General features: G+C 41.1%; 1 protein-coding gene across 1 annotated transcript; it reads right to left on the bottom strand.

Annotated features, from left to right (window-relative positions):
* Positions 1 to 241: 241 nt before the first annotated feature.
* OPN1MW3 (opsin 1, medium wave sensitive 3) lies at positions 242 to 13,009 on the bottom strand. Its single transcript, XM_074204245.1, has 6 exons — positions 12,901 to 13,009; positions 11,970 to 12,266; positions 11,072 to 11,240; positions 9,793 to 9,958; positions 3,912 to 4,151; positions 242 to 352 (listed from the first exon to the last, which is right to left on the bottom strand). Exons 1-6 carry the CDS (start codon positions 13,007 to 13,009, stop codon positions 242 to 244), a joined length of 1,092 nt encoding a protein of 363 aa, XP_074060346.1.
* Between the last annotated feature and the right edge of the window lie 7,414 nt (positions 13,010 to 20,423).

Here is a 20,423-nt window from a genome sequence, read left to right as displayed (position 1 = left end):
AACTGGAAACTCAGAAGGGGGGAAAACTGCCAGGAGACTAATGTTGGCAACATTTGTGGCTGGTTGCCTAGGAGAGGAGAATCCATACTTTGTTCCACAAAGTTGGGAAGGAAACAGGGCAGAATAAGTGAGGGGAAAAAAAGCAAAGACCCAGTCCTGGAGAAGTGGGAATGTGGGGTTTTGTTCCTGTGTGAGGCACAGTTCCTTGTTCTCAGGCCTTGGGGTGGGGAAGCAGGGGAGTTTATGCAGGCGCCACAGAGGAGACAGAAGAGATCTCAGTCCTAGAGGTACTAGAAACTTCAGATCCATCATCCACCTTCTTCCCAAAAAGCTGGAGGATACAAGTTCGGAACTGGAAGGAGAGAAAGCATTAGGCAATGTTGCTAGATAAAGCAGACCTACGCTTAGTATTTGATACTTGCTACCAGAAAAACTTCATAATCTTTCCTTCTGCTTCTACTTTCTTCCAACCCTAAGAACACTGTGGGTTAGATAGACACCTTGCTGGAGTATGGAAGAAACCCTAATCTAACAAGACTGGCTGACATTTATATATTATCTCATTTGATCCTCACAACAACTTTTTTATTTTCCCCACTTTTCAGATGAAGAAACTAAAGCTCAGAGAAGTTAAGCAATAGAGGCACACTGATAAGAGCCAGAGAGGTTGGTGTCTAATGGAAATCGCCAGATAAGTCTAGCACCCTAGCATACCAACTCCTTACTGTTCTGTCACCTTGGATGGCAACTGGCTTTGCATAAAAATGGCCACCTTCATTGCAATCACACAAACCATATCAGGATGTTTGGACACATCTAGGTGAGAAAGGAACCTCTAGAAAAAGCACTGAAGAAATGTTGCATGTTACTCCTTACCTTTTTTTTTTTTGCCAGTTTGTACCTGAGAGAATCTGGACAGCCTTAACTTCTTTCTTTTAAGGTTTTTGCAAGGCAAATGGGATTAAATGACTTGCCCAAGGCCACACAGCTCGGTACAGCTTTAACTTCTAAACAAGCTCATTAAATCTGAACTGACCCCAATTTTTTAAAATTAGTCCAAAGGAATTTCTGATATACCCCAGCCATTCCAGAAATTTCTGGAAATTGCAATTCCACTACATTCATCCCTTTTCCTCCCCATCCCCTTATTCTCTCTCTCTCTCTCTCTCTCTCTCTCTCTCTCTCTCTCTCTCTCTCTTTCCCCTATATGAATTAAAAAGTAGCACACTTTATAAATCACTTCAAGGCATGCAGAATATTTTCCACATTATCTCATTTAATCCTCCCAACAACCCTGGGGAAGGTACTATAAATTATTCCCATTTCACAGATGAGAAAACAGAGACCAAGAAAAGTTAAATGACTTGCCCAGGGTCATTCAAACAGGGAAGTATCCAAGGTAGGATCTGAATCCAGATCCTCCTTGACTTTATTGTATGGAAAGGAGATATGAATTCTTTAAGAGAATATAATTCTTAGAAACAATGTAAAAACTAACAGACTGCCTTCTGTGGTAAGCATGTAGACAATGTAAAACAAATATATTTTGTAAGAGATTTTTCAAATCCCTTGGCAAGATTCCATGTCAGTCTCCACAATTGATTTTTGGAGTGTCCCACGTCCCCACCTGGAGAAGTGGCCAAAGTGAGGAAGAAGACATTCTAAGTAGGGTAGACAGCCTATGTAAAGGGGTATCATGTAAGGAGTACAGAAAGTAAGTTTATGAGGGGCAGCCATGAAAACAATTCTACAAAGAAATGTTGGAACAATATTGGATGATAAGAAACCAGTGAAGGTTCTTGAGCAGAGAAGGGAAAAGAAGCCATGAGATTCTAAGACTATCACAGAGACTTCCTTATAACAACAGCTTTGCTTACTATGTACTTGGCACCTTACAATTATTTCATTTATTCCTCATACCAACCCTATGGTACAGAGGATCACTCAGCTAGTAAGTGTCTGAGGTCCCATTTGAATTTAGGTCTTTCTGACTTTAGGCGCAGAACTCTGTTCACTGTGCCACCCAGCCGCCCTGATGTGAAGGAAAGACAAGGAAGATTCCAGAATGGCAAGAGAGAGGATAATGTCAAAGTCTATAAAATCTTGAAAGTGATGCAAAGGGTAAGAAGGAGTTGGTTTTCTAAAACCTAGAATGCTGGACCTGGGCTGAATCCCTTGAAGTTTGAGAAAGATAATTTTGGAGCCAACAAAATGAAAACATTTTTTTCAAGCAGATAGAAAACATATAGGGAGATGGTTTCCCAGAAAGGTTGGATATGAAGTCAAAAAACAAACCCATTGAAGAAGAGTATGAGAGATTAGAAAAGACAATGGATCCCTCATCACTTTCCATGTGACCTTGAATAAATCACTTCACCCCTATCCTCCATAAAAAGATTTTAGACTGGATGACCTCTAAAGGTCTTTCCATATCTAAGTCTATGGTCTTATTTGGAATCAGAAGACCAGGGTACAAAAAGAATTGGCCTTCCCTCTTTTTTTCCTTGGTATCAGCCTACTATTTTATTGATATAGAGAAAATCTTCATAGTGACAAGGCAAATTAGAAACTTTTCTGCAATTTATTACCTTACTGTAACCCTGAGTCAAAGAAAGAGTTAATGATTTGCTGAGAGTCAAAGAACCAATATGTGTCAGAAGCAGGATTTGAACCCAGATATTGGGGTGGCTAGGTGGCGAAGTGGATAGAGCACTGGCCCTGGAGTCAGGAGTACCTGGGTTGAAATCTGGTCTCAGACACTTAATAATTACCTAGCTGTGTGGCCTGGGGCAAGCCACTTAACCCCATTTGCCTTGCAAAAAAAAAAGAACCCAGATATTGCTGACTCCAAGGTTAGCTCTCTATCAATTGTACCAGGCTTATTAGTATTAGTATCAATACCCCTTTTGCTTGTTTTGTTTTTTGGTCTGTTTTCTTTCACAACATGAATTATGTGAAAATATCCACATGTAGAACCTTTATCAAATTGCTTGCCATCTCAGAGAAGGCAGAAAGGAGGGAGAGTGGGAGAGACTTTGGAACTGAAAATTGGAAAAAATGAAGGTTAACATTTTCACATGTAATTTGGAAAAAATGAAGTATCAAAATTTAAATAAGTATTAGTGTTAATATTAGTCCAAGTATTATTACCTTGGTGACCATGGGCACTGCCCATCTCAGTTGCAGTTTTCTTCTCTGTCAAATAGACAATAGAAGGTCTCTTTCAATATTCTGATTCTACTCTATGGTTGATAGATGCCAACAGATTAATGTTTGTCTTCATTCTTTATTTTTGTTTGGTTTGGTTTGGTTTGGTTTGGTTTTTTGCAAGGCAATGGGGTTAAGTGGCTTGCCCAAGACCACATAGCTAGGTAATTATTAAGTGTCTGAGGCCGGATTTGAACCCAGGTACTCCTGACTCCAGGGCCGGTGCTCTATCCACTGTGCCACCTAGCTGCCCCTTGTCCTTCATTCTTGAAGAAGACCATACCATCTGGGAGGTGATGCCACAACAAGTATGTGAATTGAATTGGGGGTGGGGGGCTGTGCTAAGTCACTAGCCTCACTTTCTCCTCCAGAACCATCTGGGTCCAGGGGCCAGATGTGAATCAGAATAACTGGAGATAGCCCTGTATGTTAGATGGTCAGGGTTAAGTGACCTGCCCAAGGTCACACAGCTAGTAATTGTCAAGTGTCTGAGGCTGGATTCAAACTCATGTCCACCTGACTTCAAGAGCAGTGTTTTATCCACCATGCTTCCCCTTACTGAAGACTGTAGCAATCGTGTTCTCTCATCATCTGCCCACCCCTTAGCATACTGTCACACACAAGATAACAAGTAGGATGAACTACTGATTGGTTCATTGTGGCCATTTCTGAAATTTGAACCCAGTTCTTTTTCTTCTACTCACCTGCCGATTCATGAAAACATATATGATGGGGTTGTAGATAGTGGCACTCTTGGCAAAGTAAGCAGGCAGGGATGCTGTCAAAGGGTGAAAGGCATAGCCAGGGTTTGCGGCTGCAAAGCATGCAAACAAGGTATAGGGACCCCAGCAAAAGCAATAGGCCAGGATCATCACCACTACCATGCGGGACACTTCCTTCTCAGCCTTCTGGGTAGACTCAGATTCCTTCTGTTGCTTAGCAACCTAAAGGAAGGAGGCAGCCTATCAGGTACAGACAAACAAGAGCCACTGCTAAAATACCATAAATTGGGGCAATTGGTCTGGTTCTTGTGCCTTAGGATCTCCACCAGTCCCCCTCCCCCAGACACACACACACACACACACACACACACACAGTAGTAAGTCAAGTTTCTTTGGATTAGAATTCTCATATAAAACGCTGATCGTCATCATCAGTCATTATTTGACCAGAAAACTCATTCAGAGCTCAGAAAAAAAAATTGGATTTGGAGTTGGCTCCTTGGAAGCTGGAAGAAGGTGGGGCCTTGGTCTTGAATCTGTGCTCTGTTCAGTTCTCTCCTCCAAATAGGAAAGTATGTGAGTGTGAAGGAATGAGAAGTCTCCTCAATTCCCTTTCTAAATTCTCTCCTAGAGCTCTTTTAACAATGACCCTCACTCATCTAGCAACTTACCAGTCCCAGGAGACATCATAGCGTAATAAGAATATCCTTCAATTTGAAGGACCTGAATTTAAATCCTGGCTCTGCTACTTGCTACTTGTGTGACCTTAAGTAAGTAAATTCACCTCTCTTAGACTCAGTTTCCTCATCTATAAAATGAAGGACTGAATAGGAGGACCTCTAGATCCCCTCCAGCTTTAAGCCTGTAATCTTATGACTTTTCTAGGTGACCTGCATAGAAAAGTCCTTGATCACTCCACTCCTTTCTTTAGCCACTGCCCAACTCTTGCCCCTGAGTAAGTGACTTCAATTTTCTAGGTCTCAGTTTCCACTTCTGTAAAATGTGGAAGTTGAACTAGATGATTATGTTCCTATGGACTAGAAAACAGTCTAAGGCTCCTGTTAACTCTAAAGCTATCAGATGATTTTCAACTTCCTGTAAGATGTGGAATGATTCACGGAAACAGCCAGAAGGAGGGAGACACCACCAGCCCTTATTTAGACTGGAAGTAACCTCCATGTCCATCAAAACAGGAATGGTTCAATGGATGGTGATATGTGAATGGAAGCTCTTTAGGAAATAATGTAAAGCAAGAAAAAACAAACAGAACCAAAAGAACAGTGCAAACCAGCAGTTCTCAATGTGTGGTTTCTAGGGTCCTTGAGATCCTTTGAGAGACTTTATGAAGTCAAAACAATTTTCATACTAACACTAAGATGTTTTAATTTCTAATATGATAGTTATTGCTAGATTCAATTCTCATAAATAAAAAAATCTTGGGGGATTCTCAATAGTTGGCAAAAATGGGGCAACTAGGTGGTGCAGTGGATAGAACACCAGCCCTGGAGTCTAGAGGACCTGAGTTCAAATGTGACCTCAGACACCTAATAATTACCCAACTGTGTTATGTTAGCCAAGTCACTTAACCCCATTGCCTTGCAAAAAAAATTCAAAAAATAATTGGCAAAAGTATAAAGAGTTCCTGAAACCAAAGTTTTATAATTACTAGGGGAAAAACTCTGATAGTAGGGACAGTGACTGAAAATGAATAGATGAAGAATCCTAGTAGGAATTTAGAGGGAGAAATTGAGAAAGCAGTAGGAAAGAAAGAGCTAATAGAAATCAAGTCATTTCTAATGCGAAGCATCATGCCAAGACAACTAGAACTGATCTGAAAGTCAGAAGGAACTGGATTCATGAGCTGACTGGTCAAGGCAGTGCTCTCAGGCACCCCACCACCACCACGAAACTGTCCCAGGTTTCAAATCGAAGAGCCTGTGCTTCCACCTGATGAAAGGGAGGTCTCTCCTATCGATGAAATCACAGACTCATTTCCACAACCTCACAACAACCAGAATAAAAATTTAAATAGAATGAAGTATAATTGTTTGAAGTGATGTTTAACTATTAAGTTTTAAATTAAATGTTTATTTTTTTTTCACAACCCAGCAGTCCACAATCAGGCTGATGATAATCCCATTCTCTAGTGAGCCTTAGTAGGCTGAAAGGAGATGGGACTCTCTTTTCCACACCTTTGCATCTGATGACTCCCCCAATCATTTTAAAGTGTCTAAGAAACCATGACCTACCCCTGGGAGCAAAGATAATAATTAATAGTAATAATAATAATAGACATTTATGGAGCACTTTAAGGTCTATAAAATACTTTACATACATTCTCTCATTTTAACCTTACAATAATTCTGTCCATTAAGTGACATTATTATTTCCATTTCCAAGTGTTCACATGGATTATTTGTGACCAACTTGAGGTAGGGCCTTCCAAGTTTGTCATTTGGGTCCTTTTTGAGAATGAAGGGAAGTAACTAAACATTTTCAATTTACAGATAAGGAAATCGATACTCAGAGACATTAAGTAAAATGAGCAGGATCACACAGTTTTTAAATGTCCAAGGAAGGATTCGAACCTAGGTCTTCCAAATTTCTTATCTAGCACACTATCTACTATGCCAGGTCATACCCACTCAAAGTTAGGATGTACTAAGGGTTTCTGAGGAAGCTGGACCCTTAGATTTTCCTGGCTTCATTGGATGGATAAACCTTTGGTTAGAGTGTCTTCTACTGCTCCTGTGGATTACTAGAGAGAGCAATAAAAATGACCAAAAATAATGCTGGCAAGGTAGTCTTAATCCATTGTGGGGGGGGCAGTGCTAAGCAAAGAGGATGGTGAGAGGGAAGGGGATGGAATGATGTAAGGAAACCCCTAGAGTTTGAAGGTGAGCATATATACTGTATTTGGATCCCAGGCTCTTCCATTGTGTTACTCTGTCCAAGTCATTTTCCCTTCCTGGGTCTCAGTTTTCTCCTCTATAAAATGAAGGGGTAGACTAAATGTCCTGTGAGGTCTTTTCTATCTCTCAGTTTGTGATCTTATGATCCCAATAGCAAAATAAAGGGACAGCTCTTGATTCAGGGAGACCTGAGTTCAGGTCCTGCTTCTGACCAGTGGCCATGTCATATCACCATGAACAGATCAATATCTTTCTAGGCCACAGGAAGCTCATTAAGACTCTAGGGAAAGATGAACAGTATGAATCTGTATCATTAGAAGGAATTTCCGTACTCGAAGTTCTCTATACTAATGAAGTAACAGATCTGAAGTAGAACATAAAATCCCATGAAAAAGAACCTTGCTTGACTGTGGTTTGAGTTCCTCTGGGGAGCCAGGTCACATGCAATTCTCTCACTGTAACTGGAGAACTGAAACATAGACTGACTACATCATCGCCCAATTCAATCAAGTTCAGCAGCTGCATAGGACTGCTAAGATAAACAACTGCCCTTTCCAAGTCCCCCCTTCACATGGTCACCAATCTAGCTAGACTGTCCTTTGAGCTCATCCTCATTGACAAAATGCTCCATCTCTGGGTTCCCTGTCTTCTCCAAGACGGCATCTCCATTTGGGGGCTATGGGTCCTCCTTACCTTTTGCTCTTACAGTCCTAGCCCTGACTTTTCTTTAAATCTTAGTTCAAAAACCATTATCTACATTATCTTCCCACCTCCAGCTCCAGCCTGCTCCCCAAAATATGCTGTGCTCCTTTGTTAAATATTTGTTTTCAATTATATTATTATAAACTATATTGTGTTTCTTTAAAATATATATTTGGTTTAAACATATATGTAATATTCATAAATGTGTGTTTTTCCTTCTGCATCTCAACTTTCCCCATAGCAGTTTTGATATATCACAGATCAGCATGGAGTGGGGGTGGGGAGAGTTTTGCAGAAGCCGCAGACAACATGCAAAAGCCAGTGGATGACACAAAGCCTATGATCAAATACTTAACCCAAATTTTACAATAAGGTGCTATAAACACCCCATAAAAGAAAAAAAGAAAAATTCAGACTTCTCTGATATAAAGTGGATTTTCCAGATCCTGGAGAGCACTGCCCCTAACCCCCACAATATAGAAGGAACAACTGAAGATAGAAATAGATACATATATTCTTTGTGTCTCCAGGGTTTAGCACAGTGTCTGATCCATAGAAACCACTTGTAATCTCTCCCAAAGATTACAAGCTCGTTGAAGGCAAAGACTATTTCATCTGTTACTTTGGACTCCTAGTAACTTGGACAGTACCTGGTACTTTCTCATAGACACATAGACACAGAGTCAGGAAGACCTGAGTTCAAATTCTTCCTTAGACACTTACTAGCTGTGCAACCCTAGACAAGTCACTGAATCTCTGCCTTTCTCAGTTGCCTCATCTATAAAATGATACCTACCTCCCAGGATTATTAGTAACATCAAGTGAGACATTATACACAAAGTTTTTTGCAAACCTAAAGTGAGATATAAATTAAGAAGGCCAAGAGCATGAGTCTAGTGCTATGCAAGCCACTTACTATAGCTATACTGAGCCCCCTAGCTATCTGTCCTTTAAATATATACCTTCAGTCATGAGGGGTAATAAGTGAGAAAGAAAACGCAAAGAGATGAAAATATGTCCATCTCTGCTAACTGATTCCAGGTCGTGAAGATCCTGTTACTGCCTCCACACACCCCCCCAAACATACACATGGACTAAACAGAGAGAATATCATTCTACAATCTCTGACAGATGAATAAAGGTGAGAAAGAGGAGGCAAAAATGAATAAAAAGGTCAGATGTGGAGACAGTGGGTTCACGCCTCACCTCTGATATTTCCTAGGTGTATAATTCTGGGCAAGTCAGTCTCTAAACCTCAGAATTTCTTCCTAATTAGGGACCCAGATCATAATGCCTTAGTATCTCCCTCCAGCCTTGTTGTCAGACTCAAATGAGCTAATGTCTCTGAAATGCTTTCAAAATGAAAGTTATTAGTATGCAGTGTTATCATTAGCTGAGTTGCACAATAATGATGTCTCTTTCCACAACTCATCTGAAGAGTTCAAGGAAATCTGTTAAAAGAGTCTCTCAAAGGACTGGTTTGAGTGCATTAAATGGCTTCCATTCTCAATCCTACCACTTACTGCTGTTATGACCTTGAACAAGTTCTTTTCCCTCCCTGGACCTCAGTTTCTTCCTCTGTAAAATGCCCCTTCCAAGGGGCGGCTAGGTGCTGCAGTGGATAGAGCGCCGGCCCTGGAGTCAGGAGTACCTGAGTTCAAATCTGCCTCAGACACTTAAAAGCTGTGTGGCCTTGGGCAATCCACTTAACCCCACTGCCTTGCAAAAACCTAAAAAAAAAAGTGTCCATTCCAGATCAAAGGCATTATGATCCCACGATCTGATTCCTCCTTCCTTTGGGGATTCCTCTGCACTTAGTGTATTTTTCACATTTTAAACAGATTAAGAATGATGATAATAATATTAGTAATAATAATAAATGCTTCTATACCACTTAAAGGCTTAGAAAGTGCTTTATATACATTCTCAATCCTTGCAATATTTCTATTCGTTAAGAGCACTTATTATCATCCTCATGTTATAGAAGAAATCGATGCTCAGAAACGTAAGTGATTTACCCAGGATGGCACAGCATTAAGGCAGGATTTGAACTCTGGTCTTCCCATTTTCACATTCAGCGCTCCCTACTGCTTTTCAGATTCTCCATGAGGTTCTCACTGAGCCAGAGCCTCTGGCAATGTGAACTCTTTTGAGGACTGTAGGAGCAAAAGGTGAGGAGGACTCACAGCCCCCAGATGGAGATGCAGTCTTGGACAAGGGAGAGAACCCAGAGATGAAAGGATACTCACTGCCCGGATGGCCAGCCACACTTGAACATAGCACAGGAGAATGACGCTGAGGGGAAGGATACAACAGGTGGCCATGAGGACAATCATGTAGGACTGTACACCAGGGTCAGAGCTGCCACTAAACACATCAGGGCCACAAGATGTCTTCAGCCCATGAGGCCAGTACCTGAGAACAAAGAGACAGGAGGAAAACTCAAGGGCATAGAAGCCCAGCAGGAAGAAGATCCAGGCTTTGGGGCAATCACATGGCTTTGGCACAAGCCCTGGGGCCTGAAGTCAGGAGGAGTCTCAGTTCAACAGCTGAGGAAGCTGAAGTCCAAAAGATAATGGAGTAAGTTCAGAATCTAAAGACTGATTCTCTGACTCCAAACTCCATACTCTTTCCCCTAAACCAAGTTGCAGTTTAACAATGTTTCAAAAAGCATGTATTAAGCACCTGTTGTTTACGCAGAGCTTTGCTAGGTACCAGGAATACAATGGCAAGGTAATCTCTATCTTGTTGTTGTTCAGTCACTTTTTCAGTCATATATGACTCTTTGTGACCCTATTTGAACTTTTCTAGTCAGAGATACAGAGATGGTATGCCATTTCCTTTTTCAGTGGATTAAGGCAAACAGAGGTAAAGTGGCTTGCCCAGCACCACACAGCTAGGAAGTGTCTGAGGCCAGATTGGAACTCAGGTCTTCCTGACTACAGGCTTGGCATTCTATCCACTGCAATGTCATCTAGTTTAGGAGTTCCTTCCTGAAGAATGAGTGAGGAATACTATTTTCATCCCTTAAGAACACAGCTCCTTCTACAGGAGTCTAGTGGAAAATATACTAGATTCGAGTTCCAGTCCTGAAGTCACCGCTCAGAGCTCACAGGGCCTGCGGAGGTCAGCTAGTTCAGACTCCTGCTTTTCACAGGGGAAACAAAAGACTAGTAAAGGAGAAACCAGATCACACTTGGAGAAATGCTATGATAGATCATAGAAGGCATTTAATTCATGTTTAGTGGATTGGGTTGAATCAAGCTGCATACAATTCAAGCCCTAGTGGGGTTTCTGTGTTCCATTTATTACTATTATTAACAATAATCGTAGTAATCGCTCCCATTTTTCTGGTCTTTAAGATTCGCAAAGCACTTTTCTCCAACCAATCATGTAGAGGAAATAATAGAATGATGGGAAAGTTGAGACCCGGAAAACTGTTATGCATCAAGCATGTATGACTCTATTTGATACATGAACTCTGAGAAAATGGTGCTTTGAGCCCTCCTCCTCCTCAGGAATGCTCACCTGCTCCAGCCAAAGATGGGTGGTGCAGTCCAGACAGCCGCCCATACCCAGGAGAAGACAATGCCCACCATGGCCAGCTTGGCATCAAACTTCACATTACCAAAAGGCTTGCATACTACTACCCACCTCTCCCAGGAAATGATGGCCAGGGACCAGAGACCTGTGATGCCTAGAGACAAAGCAAGGGATGGATGGAGTCAGCAGCAACTGAGGCAAGGTCAATAAGGGAGCCCAAAGAGCCTCTTGTGGGAAGAGAGTGCCTGTCTCTCTTCTCTCACTCAGGCCCCAACTAAGTAGCCCACCCTGGGGAGTGACATCAAGACTTCCAGGGACAGACATGTTCTCAGCCTTCCAACCACTTAAAAAAATTCCTTCCTTCTTTTTCTTCCTTCCCTCCCTCTTCCTTCCTTCCTTTCTTCCCTCTTTCTTTCCTTTCCTTCCTCTTTTCTTTCTTTTCTTTATAACACTGTGCAAAATATATGCAAAATTTCTCATCTTTCTTCCTTTTTCTTCTACTTTTGTAATCATCTGCTTCTCTACCCTCAATTCTATAGCTTGACCACACCTTAAAGCTAGAGCAGTTCTGCCAGTCATAGTTATTTCTGTTTTCTGACACACACTCTCATTTCCATGAACCTTCCGATGACTAGAAAGCAAGCACCACAAGACATGTCCAGGGTTCAATAGGGAGAACACATAGCAGGAGTAGTGGGAGCTCAGCCCAATCTACTATCTTGGAGAAACCCATTTTAATTAATCTTTCTTGTTGAGTGCTAAGCTCTCAAGTTATTTAGGCTTGTTGAAGGACTGAAAGAGCCCCCTCTTAAATTTGCCCCCTCTAAATTAGTTCTTTCTTAGTCCCATCTCTGTCTCCAGTCTGCTCCTGGAGCTATCTTACCACATAGAGAGACAGTATAGCCCTCCAGGACACACATCGGGTGGCCCAGGATGAAGTAGCCATAAATCTGGTTGATGACACTGATGGTACTAGCAATGATGGTCTCTCCCAGGTCAGCCACAGCCAAGTTCACCAGGATCCAGTTCAGGGGGTGACGCAATTTCTTGAATTTCATGGTTGCCACCAGCACCAGCCCATTGGTGAAGACCGATGCGATGACTACAAAGATCATCCAGAGGCTGGTGAGGCTGTACACCCAGCGTGGGGCAATATGATAATTTGGACCTTCAAACGGGCCTATTGGGAAGGAGGCATTGTGTGGTTGATGTGAGGGATTAGAAAGAAATCAATCATGTAATGGACACTAGAGTAGGAGCTCTCTCGCAAAAACTATGTTGTCAGATGAGGCACTTGTAAACCATGTCCAAAAAGAACATCAACTCCAACCAGAGGAGAAGCCTCCACAGCCAATGTTGGCTGCCTTCATACCACCAGCCACCAAGGAGAAAAGGCAAAAGCCTGGATTGGATTTCTCTTTCCATGACACCATTCCTGGGTTCAAAACTTTTCCTCCTTCCATCCTCTACCCTCCTTGATGAGACCTGCCCCGCTTATTGAGTCCTTTAGTTTCCCCTCTTTGTCTTCAATGATGTTTCTTTCTGAGCAAGACTTTTCTACATCTCTATTCTAGCTCCATGTTTCCCCCATTCAATCATTCAGTGATCTATCAGTGTTTTCTAGGTGACATAGAGGACCTGTGAGGGTCTACCAGACTGAGCACTTGCTTTGTTGGTCCCTTTCCATTTCCAAATGAGAATGACTTAAGCCTTTATATCCACCCTATCTGTTGATGCTCAGCCCACTGGTTGGAGTGGGAAGGGCCATGCCCTGTTCACCAGTGACCTCTCTAACATCATAGGCAGAGACTCACCCCTTGTGTTGTTGCTGTTGGTATAAACAAAAAGGCTTTCCCGAGTAGTCTCCTCGTTCTCGTCCCGCCGCCAAGCCAAAAACCCTGCAGGGTCCCATGCCTGTGTCATGACCCCCTTATTTTCTTCCCTTTCCCTGCCCTCTCTTTGCTCCTCAACTGCCTACCCACAACCCTTCCTCTGCTCTGAAGTCTTCTTCCACTCCCCCCTACCTGCTCTCTGCCCTATCCTGGAGTCCTGTCACTGGGTTTTATACCAGCCTTTCTGGATTAGCTATGGCCTTCCTCACCTTCCAAGCTTCCCAAATGCTTAAACTTATGATCCCTTAATTGGGCCAGGGGCTTAAGCTTCTCCACCGCCCCCCCACTCCCATTGGCCTACCCAGGACAACCATAATGATTTTTCCATCCATTTGTATTGGATAAGCTTGGAGGTAGTAAGGAAGAGAGGCCTGAAAGGTCAGGGTCTTGCTCTCATGGAGTTCTCTAGGTTGAGGGTCTGCAGTGGTTTTTCAGAATGGGTGGAGGAAATGCTTTCTCCACTTTTAACCCTAACCTTAATTCTACTTCTATTAACTCCACTGACAATTTCTTTTTTTTTTTAGGTTTTTGCAAGGCAAATGGGGTTAAGTGGCTTGCCCAAGCCCACACAGCTAGGTAATTATTAAGTGTCTGAGACCTGATTTGAACCCAGGTACTCCTGACTCCAAGGCCCGTGCTTTATCCACTACGCCACCTAGCCGCCCCTCCACTGACCATTTCTAAAGAGACTTCTCTTCCACTAGAATCTGGGTAGGGAGAAGTCAGGATATTGGCCAAGTACTGAATCCAAAGGCTCAGGTAGCAACAAGTTGCCCTTCCTCTCCCTATCTGCTCCCCCACTACCAACACCACCACCTCCTAATCTAGGCTGGTCAGCTCTAATTTACTTCTAGGAAGATTATCACACTGATTATGAAGAGGATGCTTCCTCTTTCTTCTTCCCACTTAGATGGTCTCTTCTTTCCCATCGGAACCCTCAGGCTGTACCTTGGTTGCTTAGAACCCCTACTATAAAGGTCCACCCAAAACCTCTCTTGACCTTCCCTCTCCTTCTTCCCATTAATATAAGGAGGAAGGAAAGGAAAGAGAGGGAAGGAAGAAAGGAAGGAAGGAAGGAAGGAAGGAAGGAAGGAAGGAAGGAAGGAAGGAAGGAAGGAAAGAAGGAAGGAAGGAAGGAAGGAAGGAAGAGGTGGGGAGCAGCTAGGTGGTGCACTGCATAGAGTACCAAGCCTGGAGTCAGAAGGACCTGAATTCAAATTTGACCTCAGACACTTAATAATTACCTAGCTGTGTGGCCTTGGGCAAGTCACTTAACCCCAATGCCTTGCAAAAACAAAGGGGGTGGGAAGAGAAGGAAAGGAAAAGAGAGGGAGGGAGGAAGAAAGAAAGGAAAAAAGAACAAGAGGAAGGAAGGAAAAAAGGAAGAAAAGAAGGAAAAAAGAGAGAGGGAGGAAGAAAGAAAGAATAATAAAACATTTAAAATACATAGAAGAGGGCCAGCTAGGTGGCGCAATGGATAGAGCACCAGCCCTGGACTCAGGAGGACCTGAGTTCAAATTCAGCCTCAGACAATAATTACCTAGCTGTGTGACCTTGGACAAGCCACTTAATCCCATTTGCCTTGCAAAAATCTAAATAAAATAGAATAAAAGAAAAGAAAATACATAAAAGAAAATAAAAGGTTCAGAAGAGTATGAAAACCAGGCACTTTTGCTGCCACCCTGTTAAATTTAATGTATACTTTAAAAAAAACAAATTGTATGCAACAGAGGTTCAGTTTCATGTACTTTTTTTGTTTGTTCTTTGTAATATAAAATGCTTTTTGATGATTTAGGAAATTTGTTGTGGCTGTGTCCAACTCTTCATGACAGTCCATGGGGTTTTCTTGGCAAAGATTCTAGAACGGTTTGTCATTTCCTTCTCCAGTGGATTATTTCAGAGGTGAAATGATTTGCCCAGGGTCACATAGCTACAAAGTGTTTGAAGTTGGAATTGAACTCCAGGCCCAGTGATCTATCTATCCACTGAGTCACCTAGATACCTTTGTTGATGATTAAGTTTATAATTAAAAAAATAAAAGCCTTGCTCTCCCCCTCCTGTAAAGTTCTCTCCTTCCCCTACTCAAATATGGGATCAGAAAGTCACACTTGGAAGGTCTACAGGGAGTAAGGGAGGGCTGGGGAGCCTCCTTAAAGGCCGTCTAGTCCAACTCCCTCAATTCACATGGAGTTCTATCATAACCTACCTGGGTTCAACTTCTGATCTGATTTTCTGGCACTTACTATCTGTGTGAGCTTCAGTTCCATCCTCTGTGAGAGGATTAGAAGGACCTTATGTTTTAACTTTCTGCAATCTGGTTTCTCAGAACCGAAATGAAGCTGGCCTTCCTGGGTCCCCAAATGTTGTGGTAGTATTCTTTTCTCTGACCTCATTCTCTTTCACCTTGCTGAGCCACTCATCCTGGATATTTTCTCTTGGTTCTGACATCTTCCTTAATGTGACTTGTGGGATCCTGGCCTCTAAAGCACCATTCCAATTTTTAATCATGTGAGATACAAGCTCCATTTTGTGTCTTCTCCAGCACCACAATCCAAAAGTGTCAATTCTGCAGCACTCAGTTTTCCTTATAGTTCAGTTCTCAGTCATACATTGCTAAAAAACAAAAACAGAGCTTTGACTATACACACCTTTGTCAACAAGATTATCTCTACTTTTTAATCAGGTGTCCAGATTTGCCATAGCTTTTCTTCCAAGTAGCAAGTGTCTTTTAATTTCATGACTGAAGTTGCTATCTGTAGTGATATTTGAACCCAAGAATACAAAATCTGACACTTCTTCCATTTCTTCTCCCTCTATTTGCCGACATGATAGGACCAGTTTCTAAGATCTTAATTTTTTTAATGTTAAACTTCAAGCCAGTTTTTAAATTCTCCTCTTTCACCCTCATTAAGGGTCTTCCTACTTCTTCATTTTCTGCCATCAAGTGTGATATCATCTATATATCTGAGATTGTTGATATTTCTCCCAGCAACCTTAATTCTGACTTTTGGTTTGCCAGGCCTGGCATTGCCCATGATGTCCTCCATATATAAGATAAATAAGGCAACAAGATAACAGTCTTGTCATACTCCTTTTTCAAGCTTAAACCAACCAGTTGTTCCATGTTCAATTTTAACTATTGCTTCTAGCTACTGACTCTCATACAGGTTCCTGAGGAGACAAGGAGCACGAGCTGTTACTCCCTTCTCTTAAGGACTCGCCACATTTTGTTGTGACCCACAATTTCAAAGGCTTTAGAAATAGATGTTTTTCTGGAACCCTCATGTTTTCTCCATAATCCAGTGAATAATGACAATTTGGTCTCTTCAAATCCTCTGCCTCTTCAAAAGTCTGTTCTTCTGGGTAATTCTCGGTTCACATATCGCTGAATTCTAGTTCGCAGAATCTTCAGCTTAACCTTGTTAGCCTTTGAAATTGTTTTGTAATTGTTCATTGTAATCTGAACATTCTTTGGTATTTCCCTTTTCTGGGATTGAAATGTCAACCAATCTTTTCCAATCCAGTGGCTACTATTGTATTTTCCAAATTTACTAGTATATTGAGTTCATCACTAATATTATCACCTTTTAAGACTCTAAATAGCTCACTGAAATTCCATCACCTCCTCTAGTCTTATTGCTAGCAATGCTTTCTAAGCCCCACTTGACTTCATTCTCCAGGATGTCTGGGTCTATTATGGTTATCGGTAAGGTTAAGATCTTTCTTATATAGGTCTTTTGTGGATTCTTGCTACCTCTTCTTAATCATTTCTATTTCTGTTAAATCCCTTCCATTTTTGTCTTTTATCATGCCCAATTTTGCATAAAATGTTTCCTTGATATCTCTTGTCATTCCTATTCTACTGTTTCCTTCTACTTCTTTGCATGGTTCATTTAAAAAAACCTTATTTCTCCACATAATTTTCTGGAATTCAACATTCAGTTGAGTATATCTTTCCCTTTCTCCTTTCCCTTTCCCTCTTCCTAAGTTACTTGTAAGTTCTCATCAGAATTTTGCTTTCTTGCTTTTCTTTTTCATTGGGATGTTTCTGCCTCTTATACAATATTGCTAACCTCTGTCCAGGCACTCTATCAGATCTAATCTCTTAAATCTAATCATCACCTCCACTTCATATTCAAATTCAGTAAGGGATATTATTGAAGTCATAAAGTATGATGCTTTTCCCTACTTTCTTCAATTTAAGTCTAAATTTTTCAATAAGAAGCTCATGATCTGGGTTGGCTAGGTGGCACAGTGGATAAAGCACCGGCTCTGGAGTCAGGAGTACCTGTGTACAAATCCGGTCTCAGACACTTAATAATTACCTAGCTGTGTGGCCTTGGGCAAGCCACTTAATCCCATTTGCCTTATTAAAAAAAAAACCTAAAAAAAAAAAAGAAGCTCATGATCTGAGCGACAATCCAATCCAAGTCTTGTTTTAAGAGAGTTGTAAAGTTTCTCCACCTTTGGCTACAAAGTAAATAATCTAATTTTGATATTGACCATCTGGTGATGTCCATGTGTAGAGTCATCTTTTGGGCTGTTGAAAAAGAGTGTTTGCTATTCCAGTGCATTAGCTTCACAGATGAGATAGGGCACCTACCTGTAAGAGATAGTAAACCCCTGGTGAGGCAAGAGCAATGCTTTGACTTGTACTAGAAAGATTAATAAAGCAGTTCAGACTCCTTACAAAAGAAAAAAAATTAATTGAACTACATTAAATGCCTCTGTCATCTGTTGCAGATTAAAAAATTTGCAGAGGTCTGTGTCTAGGGCTCAGAAAATCCAAAATAAAATATGAGACATTGGCATTCATCTTTACCCCTAGGAAGGGAACACTCCAAAGTTTGAATCAAAATAAAAGCCCTGGTCCCTAAGAGACCTGGAGAGAGTCTAGAAAAGAGTGCAAAATCAGTCATCAAAATTGTCTGGTATTGGCTAAGAAATAGAATGGTGGAGTGAAATAGACTAGGTGTAATAGCAAGAAATGATTATAGTAATCTGCTGTTTGATAAACCCAAAGAGTCCAGCTATTGGGATAAAAACTCTCTTTGATAAAAACTGCTGGGAAAATTGGAATCTAGTATGGAAGAAACTTAGATTAGACCAACACCTCACACCCTTTACCAAGATAAGATCCACATGGATACAGGATTTAGACATAAAAAACAATATCATAAGCAAACTAGAAGATCAAGGACTAGTTTACGTGTCAGATCTATGGAAAGGGGAGCAGTTTATGACTAAGGAAGAGATGGAGAACATCACTAAAAACAAACTAGATGGTTTTGATTATATTAAATTAAAAAGCTTTTGCACAGACAAAACCACTGTAACAAGAAATGTAAACTGGGAAACAATCTTTATAACTAATGATTCTGACATATGACTCATTTCTAAAATATACAGAGAACTGAGTCAAATTTTTAAAAAAAGCCATTCAGGATATGCAAAGGCAATTTATAGATGAAGAGGTCAAAGCAATCCACAGTCATATGAAAAATTGCTCTAAATCATTACTTATTAGAGAAATGCAAATTAAAGCTTCTCTGAGGTACCCAGACTAGCCAATATGAACAGAAAGGATAATGATCAATGATGGAAGGGCTGTGGGAAATCTGGGACACTGTTACATTGTTGGTGGAGCTGTGAACTCATCCAACCTTTCTGGAGAGCAATTTGGAACTAGGCTCAAAGGGCAACAAAAATGGGCATACCCTTTGATCCAGCAATACCACTACTGGGTCTATACCCTGAAAAGATGATGAAAAAGTTTAAAAACATCATTTGTACAAAAATCGTCATAGCAGCCCTGTTTGTGGTGACAAAGAATTGGAAATCAAGTAAATGTCCTTCAAATGGGGAATGGTTTAGCAAACTGTGGTATATGTATGTCATGGAACACTAATGCACTATTAGAAACCAGGAGGGATGGGAATTCAGGGAAGCCTGGAGGGATTTGCATGAATTGATGCTGAGTGAGATGAGCAGAACCAGAAAAACATTGTACACCCTAACAGCAACATGGGGGTGAGGATCATCCTTGATGGACTTGCTCATTCCATCAGTGCAACAATCAGGGACAATTTGGGGCTGTCTGCAATGAGAATACCAGCTGTATCCAGAGAAAAAACTGTGGAGTTTGAAAAAAGACCAAGGACTATTAACTTTAATTTAGAAAAAAACTGACATTTTATCTTATTGTCTGATCTTGCTATCTCTTCTACTTTATGTTTCTTCCCTTAAGGACATGATTTCTCTCTCATCACATTCAATTTGGATCAATGTATACCAAGGAAACAATGTAAAGACTGGCAAATTGCCTTCTCTGGGAAGTGGGGTGAGGGAAATAAGATTAGGGGGAAATCTGTAAAATTCAAAATAAAACCTTTAAAAAAAAAGAAAAGAGTGCAGAAATGACTGAGGATCATCAACTTCCATTGTCTGATACAAACAGAAAGAAAATATTCAAGTGGGCAGTTAATTGACAATTAGGGCTAATAGGAGATCATGACCTGATTTAGTAAAAGGCAGATTAGAGCTCTAGAAATTCATTATGCTCTGTGGTAGAGTGTGTGTGTGTGTGTGTGTGTGTGTGTGTGTGTGTGTGTGTGTGTGTGTGTGTGTGTACTGAGATCATTTTAAAGCCTATTTATCTCTTCAGAAAATAGACTGGTCTATTGCCATACCACCTTGAATGAGCCTGATCTCTTCTGAAAATAGAATGAATATCATGGAGGGAGTGGGAGGGGCATGGGGAGAACAGTGTCTGTACTATAGAAGATACTTGATGAATGTTTGTTGATTGGTTCATAGGAGGAAGAAGAGGAGAAGAGGCAGAGATAAGGAAGAAAGATGATAGTGATGCTGAGGAGTTCAAGGGCCAGGAAGTGAACAGAAGGGGGATAGTCAGAAGAGTGGGGAAAGCCTAGCTCTGGGAATCAGAAAACCTGATTTCTTGAGCCAGACTCTACAGTTGACTTTCTGTGTGACCTCAGTCAAGTCATTTCCCTGATCTGGACTTTAGTTATTCTATATTTAAAGTGAAGATAATGATCACAGATGTACCTTTCTTCTTCAGTCTGATGATCAAATAAATTAATGGAAAATAATAATTCCCATTTCTTAAACCTTTAAGGTTTGAAAATGTTACACTTTATAAGTACCTTGGGAGGCCAGGAGGCCCCATTTTTGCATGAGGGAAATGGAGAATGAGAGCTGATTTATCTCAGATCATACAACCAAGAATAATCGTCTTCACCCCACAAGTGGATACATGGCTTCACAGTTTTCTAAGTACTTTTCTATCTACAGGAAGAGGTCTGGCATAAAAGATAGGATTCTCCACCTAGAGTCAGAAGACAAAGGTTCAAATCCTAACTCAATCAATCAATAAACATTTGTTATATACTACGTGGGTAGCTAGGTAGCACAGTGAATAGAGT

The sequence above is a fragment of the Macrotis lagotis genome, chromosome X, assembly GCF_037893015.1.
Source record: "Macrotis lagotis isolate mMagLag1 chromosome X, bilby.v1.9.chrom.fasta, whole genome shotgun sequence".
Lineage (NCBI taxonomy): Eukaryota > Metazoa > Chordata > Mammalia > Peramelemorphia > Peramelidae > Macrotis > Macrotis lagotis.
This window is presented reverse-complemented; position numbering and strand designations above follow the sequence as displayed.

Bases quoted from the DNA above. Each gene is read 5' to 3' on its own strand.
- OPN1MW3 (XM_074204245.1), bottom strand. From the start codon at position 13,009: ATGACACAGGCATGGGACCCTGCAGGGTTTTTGGCTTGGCGGCGGGAC. The intron at 11,241-11,969 runs GTAAGATAGCTC...CTTTGTCTCTAG, and splicing joins CTATACTGTCTCTCTATGTG to GCATCACAGGTCTCTGGTCC. The intron at 353-3,911 runs GTGAGTAGAAGA...CTCTCCTTCCAG, and splicing joins ATGTTTTCATGAATCGGCAG to TTCCGAACTTGTATCCTCCA.